The 27,429-nt window shown below is 41.5% G+C and overlaps 3 protein-coding genes across 3 annotated transcripts in view; 1 reads left to right on the top strand and 2 right to left on the bottom strand.

Annotated features, from left to right (window-relative positions):
* Nucleotides 1–876: 876 nt before the first annotated feature.
* On the bottom strand, nucleotides 877–7,394 carry LOC311130629 (splicing regulator SDE2-like). The gene is made up of 7 exons (XM_084163418.1): nucleotides 7,212–7,394; nucleotides 3,604–3,721; nucleotides 3,257–3,368; nucleotides 2,840–3,009; nucleotides 2,470–2,575; nucleotides 1,948–2,332; nucleotides 877–1,646 (listed from the first exon to the last, which is right to left on the bottom strand). The coding sequence occupies exons 1-7, from the start codon at nucleotides 7,311–7,313 to the stop codon at nucleotides 1,428–1,430; spliced, it is 1,212 nt and encodes a 403-aa protein (XP_084019544.1). The 5' UTR covers nucleotides 7,314–7,394; the 3' UTR covers nucleotides 877–1,427.
* Nucleotides 7,395–7,531: 137 nt separating this feature from the next.
* Nucleotides 7,532–8,283, top strand: LOC311130630 (small ribosomal subunit protein bS1m-like). The gene has a single exon (XM_084163419.1). It carries the CDS (start codon nucleotides 7,581–7,583, stop codon nucleotides 8,157–8,159), a length of 579 nt encoding a protein of 192 aa, XP_084019545.1. The 5' UTR covers nucleotides 7,532–7,580; the 3' UTR covers nucleotides 8,160–8,283.
* A 182-nt stretch (nucleotides 8,284–8,465) lies between these two features.
* The window catches only part of LOC311130368 (uncharacterized protein), a 37,847-nt gene continuing 18,883 nt past the window's right edge, over nucleotides 8,466–27,429 (bottom strand). Inside the window, 23 exon segments of the mRNA XM_084163092.1 lie at nucleotides 8,466–9,336; nucleotides 9,429–9,487; nucleotides 10,456–10,569; nucleotides 11,213–11,291; nucleotides 11,411–11,479; nucleotides 11,730–11,794; nucleotides 12,094–12,151; nucleotides 12,277–12,342; nucleotides 12,655–12,694; nucleotides 13,834–14,045; nucleotides 14,131–14,142; nucleotides 14,390–14,559; nucleotides 15,733–15,893; nucleotides 16,122–16,196; nucleotides 17,979–18,064; nucleotides 18,786–18,869; nucleotides 19,335–19,433; nucleotides 19,435–19,609; nucleotides 20,040–20,173; nucleotides 20,432–20,550; nucleotides 24,758–24,827; nucleotides 26,099–26,345; nucleotides 26,520–26,605. Of these exon segments, the coding sequence (XP_084019218.1) occupies nucleotides 9,310–9,336; nucleotides 9,429–9,487; nucleotides 10,456–10,569; nucleotides 11,213–11,291; nucleotides 11,411–11,479; nucleotides 11,730–11,794; nucleotides 12,094–12,151; nucleotides 12,277–12,342; nucleotides 12,655–12,694; nucleotides 13,834–14,045; nucleotides 14,131–14,142; nucleotides 14,390–14,559; nucleotides 15,733–15,893; nucleotides 16,122–16,196; nucleotides 17,979–18,064; nucleotides 18,786–18,869; nucleotides 19,335–19,433; nucleotides 19,435–19,609; nucleotides 20,040–20,173; nucleotides 20,432–20,550; nucleotides 24,758–24,827; nucleotides 26,099–26,345; nucleotides 26,520–26,605 (2,307 nt within the window). The 3' untranslated portion in view covers nucleotides 8,466–9,309.

Here is a 27,429-nt window from a genome sequence, read left to right as displayed (position 1 = left end):
ACATATGGGGTAAAACAAAACATAAAGTAAAAAATACAACAGAAAATATATATATACAGTGTGTGCAAATGTAGCAAATTATGGAGGTAAGGCAATAAATAGGCTATAGTGCAAAATAATTACAATTAGTATTAACACTGGAATGATAGATGTGCAAGAGAAGATGTGCAAATAGAGATACTGGGGTGCAAATGAGCAAAATAAATAACAATATAGGGATGAGGTAGTTGTGCTCCTAATCTCAGCTCGTTACCTGTATAAAAGACACCTGGGAGCCAGAAATCTTTCTGATTGAGAGGGGGTCAAATACTTATTTCCCTCATTAAAATGCAAATCAATTTATAACATTTTTGACATGCGTTTCTCTGGATTTTGTTGTTGTTATTCTGTCTCTCACTGTTCAAATAAACCTACCATTAAAATCAGCAGGGGATCAAATACTTTTTTCCCTCACTGTACATGAGAAATGGCAGTGGAAACGCCTTCATACTCAAATTGTTGATATAATAACCATCATGTCAAAGTAAACTTGGGAGTCACGCGATTATATGTTGTGTGGTCCTCCCACTATGACTCGGGAAAGCATGCAGTTAATTAGGCTACAGATTAAATTAGTTATGAACTTCACAGGGGGGTGAAATTGCACAGTGACGGGCTTAATGCTCCTTTACAATAAATATTGAGTTTCTTATTCTGATCGACGCTTGGCTGCATTTGACAAATCAAAATAATCTCATCATGTAGGCTATACCCGTACTGTATCTGTCATCTGATTTCTAGAGCGCACGTACCAAGACTAGAGCAGGCACATTCGCTATATAACGCAACATTTTGTGACAAAACCATCTGTAGAGTTAAAAATGCGATGGAAACTCATAACATTTATTTTTTATTCGGTACATGGAAATGTTATTTTTTTTTATGTGCACGTCATCACGCACAGATTTTTATCCGCCACAAGTCAATTTGATGGAAACATCTCTAGTGGGAAAATGAGCAAATCGTTTTAGGATTTTAGAATATTTGCATGAAAATCTGTCACCAATTGGTGACAGATACTGTGATAAATCTTTTGAGTGTTCAAAAAGAGACTTCACTTCATTTGTGACATTTCATCCAACATAAGGGACAGTACATAGAATTTAAAAAAGTAAAATCTATATACTCTAGAAAAATTTATAAAATGCATTGAGAATATAGTAGAATTCTGACATATATCCAATAGCTGGGACAATCTTAAAATGTGTCCACTATTTGGGGCAAACAAAAATATTCAGACACTTTGAATCTTGGGCTCATGGCATGGTTATAACAAGTAATAATATCCGTTGACTTAATTGTCACCAAGTTATAAAATATAATATAAATCAGGCGTCCACTCAGCATAAGACTCATTATTATATGGTGCTGTAATAGAAATTGGGCAGTCATTTCTTCTTGCCCTTGCTGGGTTTGGCCAATAGGGCAGGATCAATGTCCTCTGCAGAAAGCCCTATGGTGGAGAAAAGGCGAACAGCGCGCTCGGACAGGGTTCCCCCACACTTCATCCCCCGTGCAATCAGTTCTGCCTTTAGCCTGTCCAACCCCAAAGTCTCCAGCTCCTTGTCCGAGTGCACTGCCTGGAGGTCTAAGGGCCCATCTTCCCACTGCATACCGGGGGAGAAACACACAAGTTAATCTTTAAAAGTAACTGCTCATTACGCTGTTCTATTCTGCTTGACTGCAGTTGGTCTTGTTGCAAAGTACTTTTCGTGGCACATTATGAGCCATTAAACATAACTTTGGACGTCTTAACATCTTGTTTGCATTCTGGGCTGACCCAGAAAAACCAAGGTACAAGTAGAAAAACCAAGGAGCAAGTATGGATGATATAATATTGAAAACATTAAATAATGGACTAATAAGGACCAAGAGAACAAATCTTGAGTGGAACATTAAGAAACTCACAGTGGGTTTGTTGGTGCTACTCTGAGCTTTGCTTAGACTGTCGGTCTTTGGGAATGTTTCTTCTGTGGGGACCACCTCCTTCTGAGCCCCACCATCACTGGTGCCCGAAGCTACTGCCTCTGCTTGAGATTGTGTCTGCACCTCTGCTGGGCTCTCTGGAGAGCTGGGTCCTGAGCTGGAGTTGCTGCTTGTGCTAGGAGCTTCTGGAGTTGCTGTTTGTTCCGCTCTGCTCTGAGAGGCTGAGGTGTGAGCTGGCGTTGCTCCCTTTACGGGACTACTGGGTACCCCTGAGCCAGAATCAGATGTTGAGGGAGAGTTCCCGCTGTCGCTTGCAGCATCGTCATCCTCAGAGCTGTCCAGGTCATCCAGGCCACCAACACCCGTCCTGTAAAATCCTAAACATTTCACTACTGGGCAGTTTTTTCCCCCATTACATTAGTTTTTTTAAGAGTCTGGAAAGATGTCTTTTTTTTTTTTTTTTTTACACAACAACGTTAAACCAAGATGACAAAGCTCATTCACCAAAAGCATTTCTTCTTGCTTTTCCCTTGGCCTTTGTTTGGAGGTGGATTTTTGCGTTTCGGTGCCTCGTCTACTTTCACGAGTCCACTGGAAGAGGCTTGCATTCCTAAAAAACATACTGTTAAAGACTCATCCTTGAATTAGTTATATGGAACGAACAGCCCTTTACATTGCAATAACTTTCTATAGCACAGATCATAAAGGTATCTCCATAAAAAGTACACCAGGGGCTATGCACTGTGTTTGGCCCTGTGCAGCTTCCAACCGTGTGTGTCAGAGAGGTTGGGTGAAAAACAAACATTTCCATTCTTACAAATGGACAATAAACATACTAAGTACATAATTCTAAATATCTATTTGAAATTAGTGCCTTTTAAGACTGAGTCATCCAGTCGTTCTGAGAGGTCGTGGCACTGCTGCTCGTAGTTTGGGTCTGTGAAGTGATGCTTGGGCTCGGCCAGCTTCCTCTGCAGTCTCTCCAGACGCCTTTGCTCTTTCTCTGCCTCGCGGTCTGCCTGCTTCTTAAGCCACTCTGCCATCCTGAAAACACAGACACACACAATAAGACCTCATTTTTTAAAACCTATTTATTCATGCCATTTAGGTGATAAAGACAGAGCATCCTCAACAAATTTGCTCACTTGTCGCACCGGGGTCCATTCCATTGCACCAAATGCAAACTGATGATCAAATGCACCAGGCGAGCTTAATCTAGGACACCTAGTTATTATACTAGGAAAATACTTCAAATCCCAGATAAAATTGAGTCTGTGGGTGACCATCTTACTCTTTCTCATGGTTGACATCTCTTAGTCGCCTTCCGCTTAGATCTCTGCAGGCTTCGCGGTTTGTGGTCTTTTCAATTTGTGCCCCAAGAGCCCTAAGCATAGACCCAAAGCCTGCCAATTACAAATAATGGAACAGTTAGTTATTAATTTACTCACTTATTCAGAATAATATAAGTAACATTTCACACCAGTCCACTAACTTTAGGCTTAACAGTAAATTATAATTTTTTTTAAGTAGCTAGCTAACTAGCTAGATGGAAGTAATTAACCTGTTAACTAACTAGCTTGCTAGTTAGCTAGCTAGACTGCTTGCCCTTTAGACTTTAATAACTAGTTAGTTAGCTACCTCCTTTCCCACCACAGAGACGAGGCTCCAGTCGATACACCGCTCCAGCCTGCAATTTCTCATCAAGCTCTGATAATCGCCCATTATTCTTGACGTAGAGATCTGATGACGGGATTCCCTGAAAACAATAGAAGAAACATTAGGCAAGTAGCTAGCTAGTAGGGACGTAATGATTGACCAATACGCATCGGTCCCCGGTTCAAATGTATAAGATATGAGCGCATCAGTCTTCGGGACCCCAAACCGATCCAAATGTAGCATCGGCCAGGAAATCGATTCAAACGTTACGAATCGGCGGTTCACAAAAAACGTTTTGCTCAAATTACTTTCTTTCTACCGTCGGGAAATACCTCATATTTTGTGACAACTGCGTCCTCTCCTTCAGTGTAGAACTAAACATTTCATTGTGTTGACAGTCATTGATCTACAACCCCAGGCAATATCAGTAGCCTAGTCAAACGGCACCAAGAGTGCTGTAATATCTAACAATTTCACAACATATACCCAATACACACAAATCTAAGTAAGGAATGCAATTAAGAATATATACATATATGGACGAGCAATGACAGAGCGGCATGGACTAAGATACAGTAGAATTGTATAGAATACAGTATATACATATGAGATGAGTAATGCAAGATATGTAAACATTATTAAAGTGACTAGTGTTCCATTTCTTAAAGTGGCCAGTGATTTCAATAGGCAGCAGCAGCCTCTAATGTGCTAGTGATGGCTATTTAACAGTCTGATGGCCTTGAGATAGAAGATGTTTTCCAGTCTCTTGGTCCCCGCTTTGATGCACCTGTACTGACCTCGCCTTCTGGGTGATAGCGGGGTGAACAGGCAGTGGCTCGGGTGATTGATGTGCGGAACGTCAGCGCAGGTGGTCACTCACTAACTGTAAGTCGCTCTGGATAAGAGAGTCTGCTAAATGACTAAAATGTAAATGTAAATGTTGATGTCCTTGATTATCTTTTTGGCCTTCACGTGACATCGGATGCTGTGGGTGTCTTGGAGGGCGGGTAGTTTGCCCCCGGTAATGCGTTGGGCAGACCGCACCACCCTCTGGAGAGCCTTGCGGTTTAGGGCGGTGCAGTTGACGTGGACAATTTAAATTTGTCAGTGATGTGTACGCCAAGGAACTTGAAGCTCTCCACTGCGGTCCTGTCGATGTGGATAGGGGGGTGCACCCTCTGCTGTTTCCTGAAGTCCACGATCATCTCCTTTGTTTTGTTTAGTTGACATTGAGTGAGAGGTTATTGTCCTGGTACCACACTCCCAGAGCCCTCACCTCCTCCCTGTAGGCTGTCTCGTCATTGTTGGTAATCAAGCCTACTACTGTTGTGTCCTCTGCAAACTTGATGATTGAGTTGGAGGCGTGCTTGGCCACGCAGCCATGGGTGAAAAGGGAGTACAGGAGTGGGCTGAGCACGCACCCTTGTGGGGACCCAGTGTTGAGGATCAGCGAAGTGGAGGTGTTGTTTCCTACCTTCACCACCTGGGGGCGGCCCTTCAGGAAGTCCAGGACCCAATTGCACAGGGCGGGATTCAGACCCAAGGCCTCAAGCTAAATTATGAGCTTGGAGGGTAAGTTTAAGCACCGCCTTCGCCCAATCCTGAGTCGTCCAAATAATCAACGACTTAAACCCAAAACCAGGAAATACTGCAGCTCTTTATTTAAAATGTTTTGCCAATGTACAAATACAATAAGGCATAACATACATTTAAATAGAGTCCGTGGCAAACAGAGCACACAAGGGGTACAACATAGCTAAATAAACCAAAATACAAAATAAAATATAGGCTACAATGAGGCATAACTTAAGCTATGGGGTCTTCTAATAAATCTAATTAATTCATCAATTTATTTTTTGCTTACTTTTTTTCCTTCCTATACATTTCAATGAATCAAAGTTTAAAAAAAAATATATTGCTGAAAAACTATAAGCAAAGGCTGTGTTTTTATGTATTTACTTTTACGAATATAAAATGTACACAAAACAAGTAAAACATTCTAAAATTAAATGTTATGTTCTTATCTTCCATTATTATACCGAAAGCTACATTCTCTCTAGTAAACTGGGTTATTGGAAAGATTTTTGTTCTAACCAGTCAAACATATAACTCCAGAATGTGTTGCTGTAAACACACTTCTGAGTGACAAATGTAATCTATGCCAAAGCAAGTCTCACAAGATAGATATCATTAAATATTTAAGTGCAATTCCGGTCATCAAAAACACTCAGCTTTTCTATATCAGAATTCTTGATAAGAGCTGACAGCATTTCTGCAGCCATAAGAAAGAGTGATGGTGAAATAGAGCAGCCTTGTTTTAATTCCACGATTTATGACAAATCGTGGATTAGTGCCTAGTGTTAAGGACACTGAGCTATTAGTGTTTTGATAAGAGGATCTAATCATGTTCCTGAACTTTTCTCCAAAACCATAAAGCTCCAAAGGACGGAAGATAAAAGGGTGTTCAACCATGTCAAATGTTTTGTAAAAAATCAAGAAAAATAGTAAATCCATCGTTTCAGATTCCTATATTCAAGCATGTCTTGGACCAAGCGTATGTTGTTCTACTTTCTATGCCTGTGATGTGGTTGTCCTGCCTAGTTATTTTACGATTAAAGCACTAACTGTAAATAGCTCAGGATTACAGCGTATGCTAAATCAGGGGTTCCCAAACTTTTTCCCAATCGGGCCCCCACTTCCAGCATTGGGTAACATCCCGCGCACCCCACGGCTATTTCTATTGGCAAAAGCACTGTTCGTGACACAAACCGTTCACACCCTTCTTGTTGGTGGAGAGAATTGTGCAGGTTTAAAGCTTATTTCCTGCAATTCTACACATTTTGTCATGGGGTGCACAAGAAATGTGCTGTTTTAAAGCAAATTTCCTTGCAATTCCATACATTTTGCCATGTCTAATGTGAATTCATGTGATATTTGAGTGACTAAAAAAATTACAACAATATCTATGGGCTAAAAAACCTAAATGAAATACAAAACCGTAGACATAGGCTAGTTGATCTGGACATTTCTGACAAGTTATAAATAGCTCTCTAAGGTATGCAATGACAAGAGGAACTGATGTTGCACTACCCAATTTGCATTCTACTATTACAACTTTCAAGAGTACGTTTAAAGCCGGACTGAGCTCCTTTATAAACAAACCAAAAAAAAGTTTGGGGAACCACTGTGCTAAATGACTAAACATTATTCTTTATTTGTTTTAACGTTTCGTTCTTGTATCGCATCGGAGCCCATCTAAATGCGTATCGAATCGTCTTGAAATAGAAAGATGCACATCCCTCCTAGTACTAGTACTGCTAGTAACGTTACTAGCTAGCTAGTTATAAAAATACAGATCAGAAAATATCATCTTTGCTCAAATGCTGTTTGGCAAAGTTAGTTAAGCTAGTTAACTAGCTAGCGTCCGCTAATACCGCGTTAGTTATTTAGCCAGTTTGCTAGCTTGTTGGATGTGTCGACCCACCTAGCTTGCCTTGCCAGAGCTAGCTTGCCAGAGCTAGCTAGGTTGGCTAGCTACCAACGAAGTATTATTTCAGTTTAATTGATAACACGACCATTTTGATACTAACCTTTTCTTTCGTAAAAATATCAACTAGATCACGGACAGAGGCTCCAGTAGGAAAAGAAGCATTGCAAAACTGAATAAGTGGACCAGAAAGAAACAACTCCATGATGTTGCCAAAGACAGTACAGAAATGTAAGGTTGCTTTGTCGAGCTACTACCGGATATTTACGCGGAAGGCCGAGAGCTTAAAAAAAGAGAGCTTGTTATGTAACGTGACGATATAGCGTTTTTTTTAAGGGCTTTGTTTTTGCTACCAAAAATGTCATGAGTTTTTTTATACAGTACGGATTGGACTATTGTGGTATTCCTTCATTTTTTCTTAAAATGTAACACAAATAAAACACCCATCATCCTTTGCGGCAGACACACCAACATGGCAGCTTTGAACAAGGTTGTGTCATGTCTGAGGACTGGCACATGTGTGTTTCCAAAACGAGCAATAGATATTCGCAAGTCGTTATACAGCACAGATAGCGGGGAGACATCGGAAGGAAAAGCGGTGGAAGAAACGCAGAAACCAGCAGCCGACAAGGCGAAAAGTGGCTTCGCTGCAGCATATGAACAACACACAGACCTTCAGCAGAGGCAAGATCAGACGGGAACTGCTGTCAGACTTGGGTCAACAAGAAATGAAAAATCATTTGCGTCATTGCTACGAAATTCTCCTCTCATGCAGATGGGACCAGCAAAGGACAAAATGGTAATTGGGAAGATCTTTCACATAATCAAAGACGATTTATACATTGACTTTGGTGCCAAGTTCCATTGTGTATGTAAACGACCGACAGTGGATGGAGAGAGGTACCAGAGGGGGAGCAGAGTACGTCTGCGTCTTGAGGACCTCGAGCTCACATCTCGCTTCCTAGGTGGGAACACCGACACAACACTACTGGAAGCAGATGCCTTTCTTCTTGGACTGATCGAGAGCAAGGACGCAAAGATCAAAGAGTAGAACAGCATTGACTCCGACCCATAGACCTGCCCCGGAAGCGGACAGTTTTTCTTGTTGATGTCACTATTCTCACATTATGGTAATTTGTAACCGAGGGCTTGAACAATAAATGTATCCAAATATATGTTTCTGTTTCATCTTGAGAAATCTGCTACATCCATGTTCAATGGTCATTTCAATTACCCATTTATTCTGGAAGAGTCATTAAATGTCTCATGCTTAGTAACAGTCATGTGTCATCATAACCCAAAATGTAAGGTTGTAGGTTAATCATGTTCTTTATCATCTTTAGAAAATGAGTAGCTCAAAAGTTCAGTCAGTTTTTATTCAGTGACATTATTTGCATCATTAAATGTGCAGTTCAGCATTGGAAATAACCTACACCAATCACAGAACACAAACATATCCCGCTTCAGAGCACCTCACACCTCAAAGTTACTTTTTACCTTGTCACATTTTGAGGAGTCCCTTTCCTACATTTAGTGTTTAAAAGAGTTGAAAGTACCCTCACCAATTTTTCAACTAAAATTGGCATCTTGAGAAAAATATGAGTGTTATGAACTTTTTTATATTTCTGTCTTTAACTGATGTAGGTTACTGTACTGAGGTATCCTAAAGACTAAGGCATCGGTACAATTTGCAGTTCATTAGCAGCCTATAGCTCTACATTAAATCAGAGATCCTGCGAAAGGTAGCAAAAAATACATAAGAATGTCACAGAGTACGATGTCATCTCTTATCACAGACTAGCATCTGAATTCAATGGTTAAACAAAAGAGAGGAAACCCTAAGACATTTGGAATGGAACGTAAAAAATGCAGGCATTCTTTGTACAACGGTATGCCCTGAAAGCTTTGCCATTGTATAATGCATGCAGTGATTTACATGCAGCGACTCCATTAGTAGAGCATCTCATATCACGTGTAATTGACCAGGATAAATGCAATTCCCAAGTTATTGAGCAGAGGCAGCGAGGTATTTGAAGTGGTGATAAAAACTAGGGAGTAGTAGTTTCTTTGGGGTTGTTTGAGATGATGCAAGCCTTAGTTGGGTGCATTGAGATGCTTTGGAGGCACTTTGAAGCTATGGGTGTCCTCTACTATGGGTGTGTATGTGTCCTCTTCTACAGCAGACAAGATCACCATACACTTCAACCACACATGGTCATATACAGCCACTGTGAGAGACAAAGACAGAGTGGATAAGGTTACGTTTTCCATAGTGAATCAGTGATTAAAAGACATATTATGGAAATTCAAATGGTCTCACCTCTGTGATATTCATTTCAGCAGTTCCAGTGCCTTCTCTATCCAACTCCTGGAAGGCCTCTGTGAAAATAAGGGGAAATATATATTTGTTTATTTGTGCTTTAACACTATAATTAAGGCCATGAACATTTCTTGACCATCTGACCAATGACATTTTTAACCTGTAATTCGATGCAAGTCACTACAGGCACATCCCCCACAGACTCACCAGTTCAATCTCACATTAGGGTCTAATTATTAACAACTTTAAAGTGGAAATCTGGAGTTTGGACACACTGAACAAGACTGTTAGATGAAACATCTCTGAAAGTATTTCCCTGCTTGCTGTTTACAAAAGAAACATAACCATTGTTGAACCAATTTTTGTTATGTTGGGTAGCAGAAGTAATATAAATTACCCAGTTAAAGAAGAGTGCATGGACAATTCACATGCATTGAAGCTTAAAGGGATATTTTGGCAATGAGGCCATTTATCTACTTCCCCAGAGTTGGATGAACTTGTGGATACCATTTTTATGTCTCTGTGTCCAGTATGAAGGAAGGTAGAGGTAGTTTCGCGAGCCAATGCTAACCTAGCGTTAGCACAAAGACAAAGTCTATGGGTATCTGCTAGCATGCTCATTGCCAAAATCCCGAAGTATCCTTTTAATGTGTGATAAGTAGAATATTAATGGAAATTATTAAGGTATGAAGACGTGATGAATGATTGTAAGCTTCAGAGGGCACTACATCAATGTCTTGGTGCTGGAGGACAGAATTACCAGTACAAGACAGAAGTCAAGAATTTCTCCTGGTCCTAGTTATGAAATGATCATGTGAATTCATTCACAAAATAAGTCCAGAAACAATCCCAGGCCTAGCCTTTACCCCCCTTTGCAGATTTAAAAGAATCAGATATGTATGCAAAATAATAATGGCTCCACTAACCATTCCAATCAGGCATAGGGGAGCTTACATATATCTAATTTCTTCAAGGCTAAATGTTGTTTCTGGACCAGGTTGTGTAGTCAAAGGCAAAAAATACATACTGAACATGGCTTCTAGCTTGACCAGACAGCAGACAAAGTTGTCAAAGTCGATGACCTCGTTTTCAGCATATCTGGCCACAAGCACCTGGTTCAGCCTGTTGTTCAGTTTAAATCCTGTGAAGATCATAAAGCATGTAACACACGAAAACCAGAGTGTTTTTTCGACATCACATACTGTAGTCTAAGCCTGGTCCCAGATCTGGTTGTGCTATCATGTCAACTAATAGTAATGCAATGGCAATAAGTGACAAGGAGTTGACATGATAGCACAAACAGATCTGGGACCAGGCTACTGTAGTCTAACTGTAAAGATGAAAGCAGTGTTATCCATTGATATCAATCAGTGGAGGCTGCTGAGGGGAGGACAGCTCATAATAATGGCAGGAACAGAGTGAATGGAATGGCATCAACTTATTCAGCTCCAGTCATTACCACAAGCCTGTCCTTCCCAATTCAGGTGCCACCAACCTCCTGTGATATCAACAGTCCTGAATTAACTATAATGTCATTGACAACATCAACTCTGCAATTCATAATGTGTTATAGTGCATAAGTAATGTAGAGTTATAGTACATAAGTTATAGTCATTAGCTGTTTCATTGAAGCCCCTGGATTGTGTTCAGTAGGTACACTGTAGCAAAACCTACACATTATTTTCAAGTTCAGGTAGCTAGTACATCTCTGTTTTACTCTATTTAAAAATATTTAGTGTCTACTGAACACCACCAATCCAGTAGTGCGAAGATAGAGTAATCACCAGCAGACTCCAAGGCCAGACGCATCTCATAGGAGCTCATACATCCGGACTTGTCCAGATCAAACTGGCGGAAGATTCCCTGGGAAAATAAGAGATTTGAGCTATGGGCGTCTGCTTTGCATTCTTGCATGCCATTGTCAATTTTACTATTACAGAAGTGAAATATTGTCATATAATTATCAGCATATTTCAACTCACCAGCCACTTTCTGATCTTATTCCACAGAATCTGAAATTCAACTATACCAAGGCGAGCGCTGCCATCTTTCTGCGTGCCAGGTGAGTCAAGGTGTCATGATAGCAATTGGAAATTGAGTGAAACATTTGTCAGTTAGTGTCACATATCAAAGTAATTATACTTTTTTGTGATCATGCAATTGGTTTTGTTGTGTGTGCATAGTATTCTGTATAGTATTTTTCATTAATACTGCTGTAATATATGCTTTGCCCAAATAAAGTTGAGCATGTATTGAAACGAAGGGTAGGGAGTGTTAAAGTGACTAGCTGAGGAAGGATACGTCTATTAGGCTGACCATGCCTCTACAGGACTCCATGCTGAACCCATCAGTCTTTAGGTCCCTGTCTGGGAATCAAATCAAATTTAAAATCACAACACACTTTACATTAAAACAATAAATGAAAAAAGTGAAAGCAGTAAAGAGGATAAATAAAAGAACAAGATCACAGAAGATGTGTAAAACAATCACTTATTAAAGGCCCGGCTAAAAAGGTGGGGTTTTAAAAGTGATTTAAAAACCTCAATGGTGTCTGCCCCTCTTACATGAATATAGGATAACAGACCACATTTCAGAAATTGCATTGACTGGATGATGAGTCATTAAACGCCCTGGACCTGAAGAGCATTGAATGAACAGTACTTACGTTTGGTCACCACCCTATTGAGAATGGTCCTGAGCTCACGGACAGAGATCTCCATGTCCTAAAACATAAAGCAGATAATGGTTTTGCACTCAAATGTCTCCATGTTCTTAAACATAAAACACATTAGCTTTGCACTCAAATGCGTTTCGGAACCATGCCACCAAAACCAAACTTGAAACTCACCTCCCCAGATAACTGAGCGAACATGGCCCTGAATGAGTCGTCAATGTCACTCTCTGAGATGTCCTCCTGTGAAGATATCAAGACTCGGTTGTCCATCCATGTTCATGGTCAACAAGCGAAATAACAGTGCCTTATGAAAGTATTTAATCCCTTGCAAAGTTCTGACGTGTTGCAGTAACTTAAAAATATATATGTTTTTTAAACAGATCTACACAACCTACTCCACACTTTCAAACTTAAAGAAAAATACATTATTATTTTTCCCGTAATAAAAAATGGAATGTCTCAATTGTATAAGTATTCACACCCCTGAGTCAAGTTCTTGGTGTAAGTACTTATTGCAAGGTAGTTGACACCTGAACATCTAAGCTTTTTTACCTCATCTTCAAAGTTTGCCACCACGTCATCATCCAGTTCTCTGAAATGACATGGCAAATATTTCAAATAATTTCCATAAATGTTTACATGCAATGTTTAGAATATACCAAAGCGGCTTTTTACATTCAGTAATAGCCATACAATACAATACAATACGATAGCCACACAGACTCTTATTCCAATTATTTACCAAATTGTGCCAATGTCTAAAAGCTACAGTGGTATACAGATGTCGAATCTTAACTTGATCACTCTTTTGTCGCTGAGAATTTTCCTGCTGCATCAGGAAATTCAAAAATGTGATTCCCTGAAAAGTTATATTTTTCTCTCCATGCGGGGGCAGTCAAACGCTAGACCTAGGTCCTATTACTCCAACATTCAAATGTACAAAAATGTATCTGAAATGCAGCCATACACATCAACAACTGTCATTTTATATAGCTTAATAACATAAAATAGATATTGTGGGTGGGTGGTTGGATAGAGACATGTTGGATAGGTGGGGTTGGGGGGGATGGGAGGTTGGGGATCGAGGCGCACTTATTTTTGTTTATTTTCCTTTACATATTAAATGTATTATAATTTTTTTACTCTGTAATATGATCATAATGATCAATGCTTTGTATATATGTACCTTTTTTAAAATGTGTTTTTCTTTTGAGTGGCAGCCCACAGGTGAATACAAAATAAATATGAAATTATATGACCCCCCCATGATCATAAAAAAATCATAGGCTTTCATGCGCCATTGCGTAGGCTACCTTACCTAAGCAATGGTGCATGACAGCTTATGATTTTTTAGATCTACAGTATATATTATCGAGAAAAAGGACATCTTAAAACCAGTTGAACTGGTGCCCAGTGGACCTGCAGTAGGCCTACTATGTAGGTACGATACTGCATTGTATACAAATGCCGATTCTAGCTGCCCCCTGGCTGCGATTCTAAATATTTCTTCAAACATTCAAATCCTCCTACTGCAGGATAATTTCCTCCTGCGACAAAATAGGTCAAATTAAGATCTGACATCTGAACATAATTACCAACAACTGATTGAGGTGTATTGAGAAAACCAGACTAGAAATGATTTAGGATTGACAATTTTGCTGCTGAAGTGAACAGAACTGTATTTCTCCATTTAAGTTGCACATCCCTGAAGTACTACTGTACTGTACTCACTGTGTCTCCGACTGCTTCTCAGTGAAGACTCTGAGGACAAAGTCAGCCTCCTTCCCAGGTTCGAAGGTGGAGGGTACCACCAGGTACTCCCCGGGCGGCAGGCGCAGCCGTGCGCTCACCTCCCTCAGGTTGATAAAGGTCTCCGAACGTGCACAGGACGAGTGCTTCAAGAAGAAGTCTTTCTTCAAGTGAACACTTTGACAACCCTTAAACTGAGAGAAGAGGGACAGGGGGTAGATAGGGCTAGTCTGTTTGTGTGCGTGTGTGTTTGTGTGGGTGCGTGAAACCGTTACATACCTCTTCTGGAATCTGTAACGATAGATGACAAAGAAGGAAAATAGAAAGGACAAGGTCAGTTTTAGGGACATTTTGTTTTGGTCTATCGTTGATTCTTTGGTCACTGGGTCTCACATCAAATAAACAGACATTATACACAGAATCTACCTCTACTTGGCTAAATGTCTCTTTGCTTTATTCTACCCTTCATCAACTTTTATTATGGCTTAATTTCCTCCTCTGCTACTGGCATGTCACCTTGTCATCTTTGACCCCTCACCTCGTAGATGGCAAAGCCGATGGTGTGCATGTCCTGGCCCTGGCGTCGGTAGCGGCGCCTATCCTTTTGCATGAGAGCCACCAAGAAGCTGCAGGCCTCCTCTTCATCCTCAGGGTCGTCGTCCTCCTCCAGCAGGGTAATCTTATACTGGGGGTTGATCCAAAAGGTGTCTAACAAAGACAGAAGGCAGAGGTCATGATAATGCATATTTTGGGTTCTACCTCCTTTTGAACATAGTAAGTGAAAATGCCTGTGGTCAATTCTAATTCAACTCAGGGCTCTATTTTAACAAACCAAACGCAAACGGAAATCTTAGCACACTCGTGCAGCACTGTGGTTGTGTCAGAAATATTTTTGTCGTTTTGACAGTGGGAATTATGGGCACAACAGCTGGCGGTGGTGTAAAGAGGCACGCTTTTCATTAATTTGTTGTAGGTGTAACGAGGGCTTGACCACTCACTGGCCAATGAAAACCTGCTCCTAAGCTTTTAATGTGGTTGTGTATTTATGGTGTTTGATGTTCCGTTGTCATGAACTCCAATTCATCAGGAGAGCATGGATGTGCATCCTATCTATTGAAGATTGTTTATTAAATGGCATAGGCCTATAGTAACCCTATAAATCAGCATAGTTATAAAAAAAACATGTATCCAGTTTTTCACAAAAAGGCTTCAACATAGGAATACTAACCTACACATTGCATTCACATTTCGGTAGCCTAAATTGCAATGCAGGTCCGAGCCATGGACATTGCCTACAAAACGTTTTAAGATTAGCCAACCTTCGCCGTTGATATGGTCTGTATGGTGACTTTGCCAAGTGAAGAATTGTAAAGGTAAAGAAACAAACAGGCAAATATCTTAGATCAGGTCCCTCCGATACATATGGCCCCAGAGCTACAGTACTTGTTCACTTCTCTCCTTTATCTGATACTGTCTATGATCCTACAGCACCCCCTAATGTCATAACTAGGTACTTGAAAGCGTAACAGTATATTCCTTATAAAATATGTTATGGTAAATTACATTTACATTAACATTTATGTCATTTAGCAGACGCTCTTATCCAGAGCGACTTACAAATTGGTCTCACTAGGATGTTTGTATGTTGTAACATATGCAATCCATTAACAATATATGCAACTCATGTGATAAACAACAGATATGCAGTCAGTGGCTGATGAAGTTGAAATGTATCCCTGACTCCAAAATCAATCTCTAGCCCCTACCACCTAGGCCAGGTGGAATTGTCACCATATTGCTTACAACTATCCAATCCTCTCAGGTCTACACATGTGCCTACAAGGTAGTGGGTGTAGTGTAGTGGTCATGGTGCTCTCTCACTTGGATGGTTCCGGCAACCTCCAGCCGTGCTGCCCTTCCTCCAGCCTCCGTCAAACTTGATGGTGTTCCAGAAACTCTGGCTGTCATCACTCAGAGCATCTGCTGTCAAGTTACAGATCTCCAGCCGGGAAAACTGACGCAGGAACTCCTGGAAGGACATCCTGGATATACAGAGAGCAGGGAAAGGGAGACAGATGGAATCTGTCAAAAGTTTGATAAAATGGTAATACATTTCCATCTGGTTTGGGTCAGGTGTGGGTTGGGTTAGATTATTATCGGGTGCAGGTGTGGTATACAGGGTCCAGCCCCAACAAACAGGACACCATAGCAAACAACTGAGTGTTGTGGGGGGAGAACACACAAGGCGATATCTCGGAATGTGAACTCACCAGAACTCCCCGTCCTCCATGTGACAATTCATGTCCTCCCTTTCTGTTGGATCAATCGCATCCCACTCAGACGAACTAATAGCAATATCCGAGAGAGAGAGAGAGAGAGAGAGAGAGAGAGAGACAGACACAGAGAGAGAGAGAGAGAGAAAGAGAGAGACAGTGATGAGTATTGTTTATAATTGATCAATAGAAATGTAATGCAAAGATCTTACTGACAACAACCTTAAAACTCGCTGCTCTGGATGACCAGGTGCTTTCGCTCTCCGAGGCTGACGTGAGGAAAACACTCATCAGTGAATACTCACAAAGCCACCAGCCCAGATGAGATGCTGACTAGGGCCGGGATGATACCAGTAACACGATACTCATTAGTATCGTGGCAAGGAAACAAAACACAAAGCGGATTCACCTTCTTTAGGAAAACAGCCCTAATGTTGGAAACAAACATCATGTTGTCATCCAGAGTCACATGTATTTATTTTCCAAGCTATAGCAGACAATATTTTACATACAGAATGTTTTTAAAGGACCAAATAGTTTGTTCTGCTTCGTTTTTCATTTTTTGCCATGGAAAAAATATTGCGATACTGGTATCATCCCAGCCCTAGTGCTTACCAGCTGGTGGGTGTCTTCTCTAACATCTTCAAACTGTCACAGGCTGTAATCCACACCTTCTTCAAGGAGACCATTACGTCCAAGTGCTCAAGAAAAACAAGGTGACATGCCCAAATGACTATCGCCCCGTATAGGCTCGCCCCGGTCATCATGAAGTGCTTCAAGAGGCTGGTCATGGCCCCTGAGGACGGCCCACAGCATCATCAAGGACCCCAACACACCCCAGCCACGAGCTGTTCACTCCCTTACAGTCTGGCAGACGGTATCGGAGCATGAGGTCTGATACCAACAGGCTCAGAGACAGTTTTTATCTACAAGCCATCAGACTGCTGAACACTTGAACTGGACTGACCGACCACCTGCACTGATTCTCCGCACCTTAGCACACATGCACTCACTCACGCACACACCCACCCACACAGATATACACATACACACATTCATGCTACACACACATCACAACTGCTGCTAACAGACTCTTTATTATTATTGCTAAATACTGCACAATTTAAAACACTTTCCCCCCAATCCCCCCTTCCCCAAAACAAGTGTAAATATTAGACTATAAATTGTGGCTTCCTGTATTATACTTATGCTAAAATGATTATTCTATTCTACTGAGTCATTTACTTTATGTTCGTATTCTTATATTTTATTATTTCTTATTGTTGTTGCATTGTCGAGAAGGAACCTGCAAGTAACCATTTCGTTGGATGCCATGTGTATCCGGTACATACGACTAATAAAACTTGAAACTTGAATAGCGAATTCAGAAAGAGGTCCACTGGAGTACTCGTGCACACAAACAAATCCTTACACAAATCCTTACACAGACACACACGCAGCCTTTTGGGGGCCCTAAGCGAGATTTGGTTGCAGTTTTAAAGCTAATTTCCTGGAATTCTATACATTTTTCCTTGACTTTTGCCATGTTCATACGATATCTGGGTGACTAACAAAATCAATGGGGGACCCCTGGAGGTCAGGGGCCCCCTGGAGATCAGCCATGAAGGTTTAGATATAGCTGGCTTGACTAATTTACCTAGCAATCTTATAAAATGTTAGCTGACATGGGCTAATTGAATGACTGTCAGTGACTGACATAAGAGAAAAACTGCTGATGCACGTTGTGTATTCTACCCGACTGAGCCACGGGGCCCTATGCGCAGCGTGTAGTCTACGCAGAGGCGGCACTGCACACACAGTGTCCAGAAAAGCATGATGGTGATGTGAACTCACTTATCACTCCAAGCCCCGGTCCACTCCACCTGACCCCAGGGGTTACGAATACGGATCAACCTCTCCATGCGACCCCGGAAATCCACCTATGATGACAGACAGACACACACACACACACAAATGTGGGTCAGATTTTACTTAGAAAGTGTAACCACTTGCCAACTTCCAATTTGACGGTAGAATTTCTCAATCCAGATGTTGTTTGATAGTCATAGATGCCCGTATAACTATTAATTTGGAAATAAGTAATTTCTGCAAAATATTGCCTGTATACTGAAAGATCAGGAGAATAAGTGCCTCTTATTTTGCGATTTGTTTACGTCTACTATAATACATATTCCTGTTTTCACCACTCCTTTTCCTCCAATTCCAGATTCACACTAAGGTCAAGCTGAGCCAAGCTATGCTAAGTTGTACTTAGCTGGCCTGCTTAAGAATCCACCATGGAACCATGCTGGAAAGGACAATGTGGAGAAAAAAACATCTGCGCTATTACAGTATGGTTCGGGTCTGCCCTATAGTATGAATCAGGCACAATCGCCTAAGGCAGGGTTCTTCAATTCCGGTCCTGGAGGGCCGAAACACTTCTGTTTTTTATTTCTACCTGGTAGTTAATTGCACTCACCTGGTGTCCCAGGTCTGAATTAGCCCCTGATTAGAAGGAGATGATGAAAAACAGAGGTGTTTCGGCCCTCCAGGACCAGAATTGCAGAACCCTGGCCTAAGGCTTGAAATAGCCCGCAGGAAGAGGCATATCCCTCACTTTTCCACAATTCATTATCCAAAGCCTTATTTTCACTCACTCACCTGCTTCAGACCTGTGACAGAGTAGGCATGGCCTTTAACCAGCTTCTTAAAGGTCACTGCCTCCATGTCGAAGGCACTGGTGATCTAGGAATGCAAACAGATGTCATCATACATATTCAATTATTACTACCCACACTTGGGACATGACATCTTTGGCCAAAAATATAATTGCGATTTTGCTCTATGTCAACAACAGACTATTTGTCTCTCCACTTTAAAGAGGCTGTATGGAGGTTAGGTTATTGTTTACCTAAAATGTTGGCTTGAGTGTTGCCTGTATGCCCATGGGCATGGGAAGATGTGCCCATTTCTGTCCAATGGGGTAATATCAAAAGCAATATTTCTGTCCATTTTAGGGGACCACTTTTGGCTCAAACCATCACCAGAGGCAAAAAGTTGAGAATACTGCAGCTCACAATTCCATTATGTGGAAAGATCGTTTAAAAAAATAAAATAAGCCAAGATTCATGATGCGAGTGATTCCGTTGTTTTGGGGAATTTAAAAGCTGAATGGGGGCGAAAATGTCAACCTAGATTAGAACATAGGACCTGCGCCAGTGACCTAGGTCCCGTCCAGAAACAACCCCTATCTGAGAGGACTGCATATGTGTACAGCAGGTTGTCCTGTGTGTCATGTAACAGGGACGCCACTTACGTCAATGGAGCAGCCCAGAAGGGAGCCTCTCTCCAGGGCTTTACCAATGATCCGGTACAGATCCTTAGGCGCCTTACGGAGCTCGTACATCTCTGCCACGCCACCTGTGAAGTCCTCAAAGCCCTCTGTGGTGCTGCCACCAGACAAGGCCTCGTAGGAGCCACTCAGTCTAACACAAAACAAAGGAATGACAATGTCACAATGTGTCAACCCTGGAAAATAATTATGTCCCTTCATGCAAAAATGCACCAGTATTCACCATCTACAATATTCGTAAATGAAACGTATGTTCATAAAACAAACATTACACCTAAGCACATAATAAACATATCATTATAGCTTCATAGATTGACGAAAGCTTAAGGAATGTATGATACAATTACAGATGTCAGAGCTAACTGGACTTGTGACATGTATGCTTTATGAACATACAATCGTTACCCACTGTTTACTTGGTGTAACAAATAAAACTTTGCAAAAAGAAAATTCAATTCTAAGATGGATGCACTGTATACCTGAATTACAGCCTGTTTTACAGAACCATTAAACATTTTTAAAGCTTTTGACACAGATAATAGCTAATATTAGGAAAGTCATACTTGGCATATGCCTTCTCAATCAGGGCACTCCAGAACTCGTTACCCTCAGCGGAGTGAACAAACATCAGCTCGCCATCTTTGACAGGCAGTCGATCATCAATGACAACGTCCACCCACTCTCCAAACTGCCAGAACTGTGAACAAACAAAACAGTCATTACTGTTGGTGAAGAATTTGGAGTCAGACATGAAGGCTATAATTGTTTTATGCTGTTTTATGCAACCTACAAAGGTTGATTTAAAATCCATCAAATCAAACTTCAATCTGAATATGACAAGTCACTATTTCTTATGTATGTAGGCTACCACGCTGTATGAAGCTGTATCATTATATTATCTTTCATTAAAATGTTTTTCTATTCCATTTCCTCTATTCTGTTTGATTGATTGGACCTGGAAGTGGAAGATGCCAGCGTAGTTGTCTTGAAAGGCTTGACCATGAGGGACCACCCTGTGTAGCAGCTTCTCGTTAAGGGTGAGGGAAGCAATGGCTGCCAGGAGCCAGCAGTCACCTAGCCACAGAGGGAAAATAGTAAAAAATGATCAATCAAATGTATTTATAAACACTGAGCGGTTGTCACCAAGTGCTTCACAGTAACCTGGTCTAGACTCCAAAGAGCAAGCAGATGCACAGTGGCCTGGAAAGCCTTCATACGAGGAGGAAACCTCAAGCGGAAGCAGGCTCAGAATAGAAGCACCTGGCCCAGATGGGAGACGAGGGAGATAGAGGCATTTTCAAATGTAATCATTTCAACCTGGGGTGAAAGTGTGAGAGAGGGAATAGAAAGTGTAGGGCGGCAGGTAGCTTAGTGGTTAAGAGCGTAGTGCCAGTAACAGAAAGGTCGCTGGTTCTAATCCCAGAGCCGACTAGGTGAAAAATCTGTCGATGTGCCCTTGAGCAAGGCACTTAACCCTAATTGCTCCTGTAAGTCGCTCTGGATAAGAGCGTCTGCTAAATGACTAAAATATAAATGAATAAATATAAGCTAATTTAGCTGAGCTCCAAATGTTTTATTAAAATACTGTCAAAATAACTATACAGAAATCTTAACAGTCAAAATCTAAAGGCATCATAGCCTAAATTAGTCATGTGTGCATCTTTCTCAAATATTACCTAGATGTCTTAAAACACAACATTTACATTGTCTGGTGCGGTTTCAATCCCACCACTTTCAATGAAGGCTGCTGTTAGTAACAAAAAAAAAACACTTAACTCATTCCAAGCACTCAGCTCAAATCACCCTTGTTCAGCATTTAGTAGTGAGTGAATAGCCAACCTAATGCATTTTGGCCAGTCTGAGCCAAGCCTTCAAAAATGTGTTATTGTTTTCCAAAACCTCAACTCCTCTTTGAAAATTGCTTCCAATTTGCTTTAACTGAAATCATGCACCATCAGTAGACTACTATCAAATGGCATGCAGCAAGAACAGCTGAGATCTACACATGAATCATCACATTGTTAAAACCATCAGGCAACCTCAAGTCTTCTGGTCCAGTGTAGCTCAGTTGATAGAGCATGGTGCTTGAAATTCCAGGGTTGTGGGTTTGATTCTCACGGGGGACCAGTACGAAAATGTATGCACTCTCTACTGTAAGTCGCTCTGGATAAGAGCGTCTGCTAAATGACTAAAATGTATTCAGCTGTTAAGGGGTCATGTACTGTAACTCAGTTAGTGTGGGGAGTAAGCATTAGCACTGTTGGTTAAGGGCTGTAAGTAAGCATTTCACTGTAATGTCTGCACCTGTTGTATTCGGCGCATGTGACCAATAAAATTTGATTTGATTTGATTTTGATTAGCTACTTCCCTATAGAGAGAGCTATGGGGATTGCTAATGCAATGTTAAAGGTCCCTAACGTCACTACTGCGGATTGGGGGTTGAAATCCTAAGGCTAAGGCCACACTCAGACGCATGACACATTCAATTGTGTATGACCTGCATCATTGTCAGTTTTGGTCCGTCAACAGTACAACTTCAAAAAGCATTTGCTTCATCCGAAATTCTCTAACATAAAATTCTAGTGTGTCGGCGCCCTAATGTGGGTGCATGTGACAGCAGCCTTAACCATATAAGTGTATACTCAGAAGTAGATATGGTTAATAACTTAAGCCATGCACTGCTTGCTGGTGAAAAAGTAAAAGTATGGACCTTATAGTGAGGAGTATTATCAGATTCTGTCAATCATTGTCACATTTTCTATTACATTTCAAGCACTGATTAGCTGAACCTGAAGTTTGATGAGCCTTATAGAATGCTTGAAAGGCTACATAACTCAATCAAGTTAATTCCCAAAAACAAACAGAAGGGGGAGCCCACAGGCTGTGACGTAAAGGGAGAGTCAACTCCTGCCAAAGACAGAAAGAGAGAAGTTGTTTGTGGGCTGGGCCTTCATCCTGTCATGTGTATAATAATTACACATCAGACCGCCTTTTCCCTTCCAGCTAGACTAGAGATATGAGGAAACTTTAAACAAGACTTGTGAGATCACAAGAACAGAACAGTTTTGGGCATTATTTTTTGTTGCCATTTCCTGTGATCTACTCACAACAAAATAATTTTCTCACTAGTTAAAAAGGAAGCTGATCATGGCACTAATCACAACTGATAGCTCACTGATTGAACAATCTTTTATCTTGAATTCCATTCCAGTGGCTAGATCCGTTATCCGCCCCTCGTTATCCGCCTCCCTCCACCCTGTTTCGCAAACATACGCCAAAGATTGCTGCATGGGACTGGAGCCAATATCCATGAGCACGCTTTCTCTGTAGGCGTGTCCACTATTAGCCTTGCTGTGAGTCATTACCAGTATCTCCCTGACTCATAAATGGGTACCGCCACACTCAAGCAGTCAGCTGGCTAGTCAGGGTCATTCCTCTTTTACTCACAGAGCTACTCCAAAGGACATATACAGTTGAAGTCGGAAGTTTACATACACTTAGGTTGGAGTCATTAAAACTTGTTTTTCAACCACTCCACACATTTCTTGTTAACAAACTATAGTTTTGGCAAGTCGGTTAGGACATCTACTTTGTGCATGACACAAGTAATTTTTCTAACAATTGTTTACAGACAGATTATTTCACTTATAATTCACTGTATCACTGTATTCCAGTGGGTCAGAAGTTTACATACACTAAGTTGACTGTGCCTTTAAACAGCTTGGAAAATTCCAGAAAATGATGTCATGGCTTTAGAAGCTTCTGATAGGCTAATTGACATAATTTGAGTCAATTGGAGGTGTACCTGTGGATGTATTTCAAGGCCTACCTTCAAACTCAGTGCCTCTTTGCTTGACATCATGGGAAAATGAAAAGAAATCAGTCAAGACCTCAGAAAAACGATTGTAGACCTCCACAAGTCTGGTTCATCCTTGGGAACAATTTCCAAACGCCTGAAGGTACCACGTTCATCTGTACAAACAATAGTACGCAAGTATAAACACCATGGGACCACGCAGCCGTCATACCGCTCAGGAAGGAGACGCGTTCTTTTTCCTAGAGATGAACGTACTTTGGTGCGAAAAGTGCAAAACAATCTCAGAACAACAGCAAAGGACCTTGTGAAGATGCTGGTAGAAACAGGTACAAAAGTATCTATATCCACAGTAAAACGAGTCCTATATCGACATAACCTGAAAGGCCGCTCAGCAAGGAAGAAGCCACTGCTCCAAAACTGCCATATAAAAGCCAGACTACGGTTTGCAACTGCAAATGGGGACAAAGATTGTACTTTTTGGAGAAATTTCCTCCGGTTTGATGAAACAAAAATAAAACTGTTTGGCCATAATGACCATTGTTATGTTTGGAGGAAAAAGGGGGTCGCTTGCAAGCCGAAGAACACCATCCCAACCGTGAAGCACAGGGGTGGCAGGATCATGCTGTGGGGGTGCTTTGCTGCAGGAGGGACTGGTGCACTTCACAAAATAGATGGCATCATGAGGAAGGAAAATTATGTGGATATATTGAAGCAACATCTCAAGACATCAGTAAGGAAGTTAAAGCTTGGTCGCAAATGGGTCTTCCAAATGGACAATGACCCCAAGCATACTTCCAAAGTTGTGGCAAAATGGTTTAAGGACAACAAAGATCCTGGTTCGAGTCCAGGCTCTGTTGCGACCGGGAGACCCATGGGGCGGTGCACAATTGGCCCAGTGTCGTCCAGGGTAGGGGAGGGTTTGGCCGGCAGGGATGTCCTTGTCCCATCACGCTCTAGCGACCCCTGTGGCAGGCCGGGCGCAGTGCACGCTGGCTCGGTCGCCAGGTGTACGGTGTTTCCTCCGACACATTGGTGCGGCTGGCTTCCGGGTTAAGCGGGCACTGTGTCAAGAAGCAGTGCGGCTCGGTTGGGTTGTGTTTCGGAGGACGCACGACTCTCGACCTTCGCCTCTCCCGTGTCCGTATGGGGGTTGCAGCGATGGGACAAAGACTGTAACTACCAATTGGATACCATGAAATTGGGGAGGAAAAGGGGGTAAAATACCTAAAAAATAAAAAAAGGGGGCTGAATACTTTTGCAAGGCACTGTATGTGTTATTTCATAGTTGATGTCTTCACTATTATTCTACAATGTAGAAAATAGTAAAAATAAAGAAAAACCCTTGAGTAGGTGTGTCCAAACTTTTGACTGGTACTGTATATAACAATCTTTGTAAGGCCATTAAACCCCCTTTTAGTGTCAAACTATTACAGCACATTGACACCTAAACACATTGATACTCACCGAGTGCTCCTTGACAGATATCAGTCCTTGTGGCTCCGCCCAAAATGAACTCAGGGTTATCTGAAAGCTCCTATTGAAAATGAAGTAAAACCAGAAACAATCAAATAAATACATACAAATATGTACACATCGAGACAAATATCATGAATGAAAATGTGGCTGATGTTTTTAAATCTGGTGCAAAAGCTTGTGTAGCTACAGTACCCCTACTTATGATTTTGCAACTTCAACCCATGTCCATTTTGCACTGACACAGAAAGTATCTTTAGTCAAACTTTCAAAAAAGGTGTCAAAAGTAGATTGTTACTCTCTCAATGACATCAAAGCATCATTTGAAGAGTAAACAGCTGCCGCTAGTGTGAGAGAGTAGGGCTGCCCTCTCAGCCTTAATATGTTCAAATAATTTAGCAGCTCGTGCTGTTAGTTAGTAAACACAAGCAGCAGCTGTTGGAGGAGCTATGTCTGGCATGTAGGCCTCTAGACTGTTTGTTCACCACTCTCCGGCAAGGGACGCTGACTGAAGTGAGCATAGCTCTCCCGACCACCCACATCCACATTACCGTTAAACTATCAACAGTGCTGTCATTACCTCTGCTACAGAATGACAGTGTCATCACATGCTGCGTGAAAGAGGGATTGAGTTACATTCGTTTTTTGTCCACCAAACAATAACATTTTGCTGTAGTAAAGAATAAAATAAATGTTCCAAGACCAATACAAAACAACTATTTGAAAGCAGAAATAGACTGGCACCCAGGCTAGGTAGAACATTGTTAACACAGCAATGTATCAACAACCATTTGTGTATATATAAAATCAAGGAAGGGTGTCAAATTTGTTGTTTGAGTGTTTTATCTTTGCATGGGGTGGGAGGAATTGTCGGTAAGTGCACAGATGTCAGAATGATAGATTAATCTTTTACAGCACCTTTTCAGGTTTGGTGAAATGCTAACTCTAAAAGCCCTAACCCTCTGCTGAAAAGAGCATCTGTTTTTTTCTCATTACATGCCATTCATCGTGCCCCTCCATGCCAAAATAACAATTTAATTCTCAGCTCAGGCACAAAATGTATCTAGGGTGCCCGTGTGTCTGCAAGTAGCACATACAAATCCTGCAGTCTAACCACACAGGAACAAGGGTTTGATTCAGAGGCTGGAGCAAAAGCTATTATGATACTACTAGAACAGCTTACACTCGCTCTTTTTTGCAATACCATTTATGAGTTTAGGGACAAATCCTTACTTGGGTTGATACAACCAAGGGATTTGCATGTGTATCTCTTGTATGGCTTCAACTACAATATTGTAGTTGAAGCCAGTGTAACTCCTATCAGTCTCTTACTGTGGGCCTCATCCACTCCACGCCCTGGGTTTTGGATGAGTGGGGGGCCAGCTCTTTGAAGCCCAGGGATGTTGGCTCGGTGGGGAAGCAGGGGTCCTCGAAGAGACAGCCGCTCTCCAGGCACTCCTGCTTCAAGGCCTCGTAGTCCTGGTTGAGGAACTTCAGCGCCCGCTCGTTGGTTCCCATTCCTTCAGCGTGTAGTCTGTCCCTCTGGATGCGTGCTGAGACCCCTCCGAATGGGTACATGCTGGGACGGACAAAAATAAGAGTGTGTGTGTGTGTGTGTGTGTGTTAAGAGGTGGGTTACTGGAAGCTAGCATATAAATAGCTTCGACAGAATACACTTGCAGGCAGAGGGATATTGTTTCAAATGAGAGAGGACACTGTACGATGTGGCTCATTATCAGTAAACGCTTTTTACTCATGACAATGGAGATAATGTCTCAGAACTAGGAGCAGTGATGGGCCCAGAGCAGCCATGGATAGGACCTTCTCTCTGAGTGCTGTCTGAATATTTCATAGATAAAACTGAGTGCCACAATGTAAAGGCGTTTGGATTATCCGGAATTCCACTGGTATTTTCATGTCAATTAATTAGTGTGCTTACAAAAATGCTAGCCTTTCGAAGATACAGTTTGACTATTGAGCATACACTTTCAGTGGAGTTTTTCACAAAAAATAAAAAACACTCAGGTCATATTTTGTTTATATGGCTGGGTACTTAAAGGGCAGAACAAGCACTACACTCAAATACTTTGAAGAGGCATTCTTCATGTCCTGCCCTACAAAAAGTGATCACTGCTCTAACATAATTGGATATAGAGGAAGGACACCTTGTGTCCATCCATGCAATTCTGTCAGTCACAAAACTGAAACTACAGCATAAAACATTATTTGATGGTTAGGTTAGAGAAGGGACTACAATTCCAATCTGTACATTAGACTCCATTCCAGTCACTGAACAGACCATGACAAAAACACATATCTATATTATTGTACCTTCTGTCCTTCAGCAGCAGGCTTGGGGAAACAAAAGTCCAGTTAATTTAGGATTCAGTCTTCACAGATGCAGTCACAAACTAGAATTTCACTGTAGTATAGCAAAGCAGTGAGCTATACACACATGCAAGCAAGAAACACTGTTCGTTGTCCATGTTGTCCGTGTTGTACATTTCACTGACATGAGATTGATAAGGACAGCAGCTGGTAGAGAACTCTTATAGGTACCTATAGAGCTGAATGGTACAGTATGTCATGTCATTCACTAGGCTCATTGACTAGAGGGGGCCAGGGCTTGCTTTGAACACAGCGGCACTGTAGCATCACAGACC

This window comes from Coregonus lavaretus, assembly GCF_964263955.1.
Source record: "Coregonus lavaretus genome assembly, chromosome: 6".
NCBI classification, from domain to species: Eukaryota; Metazoa; Chordata; class Actinopteri; order Salmoniformes; family Salmonidae; genus Coregonus; species Coregonus lavaretus.
This window is presented reverse-complemented; position numbering and strand designations above follow the sequence as displayed.

What these genes read in the sequence shown, in the direction of transcription:
- LOC311130630 (XM_084163419.1), top strand. Translation starts at nt 7,581, where the DNA reads ATGGCAGCTTTGAACAAGGTTGTGTCATGTCTGAGGACTGGCACATGT.
- LOC311130629 (XM_084163418.1), bottom strand. Translation starts at nt 7,313, where the DNA reads ATGGAGTTGTTTCTTTCTGGTCCACTTATTCAGTTTTGCAATGCTTCT. An exon ending in ATATTTTTACGAAAGAAAAG is followed by an intron (nt 3,722 to 7,211) that starts GTTAGTATCAAA and finishes TATTGTTTTCAG; the next exon opens with GGAATCCCGTCATCAGATCT. An exon ending in GTAGCACCAACAAACCCACT is followed by an intron (nt 1,647 to 1,947) that starts GTGAGTTTCTTA and finishes CCCGGTATGCAG; the next exon opens with TGGGAAGATGGGCCCTTAGA.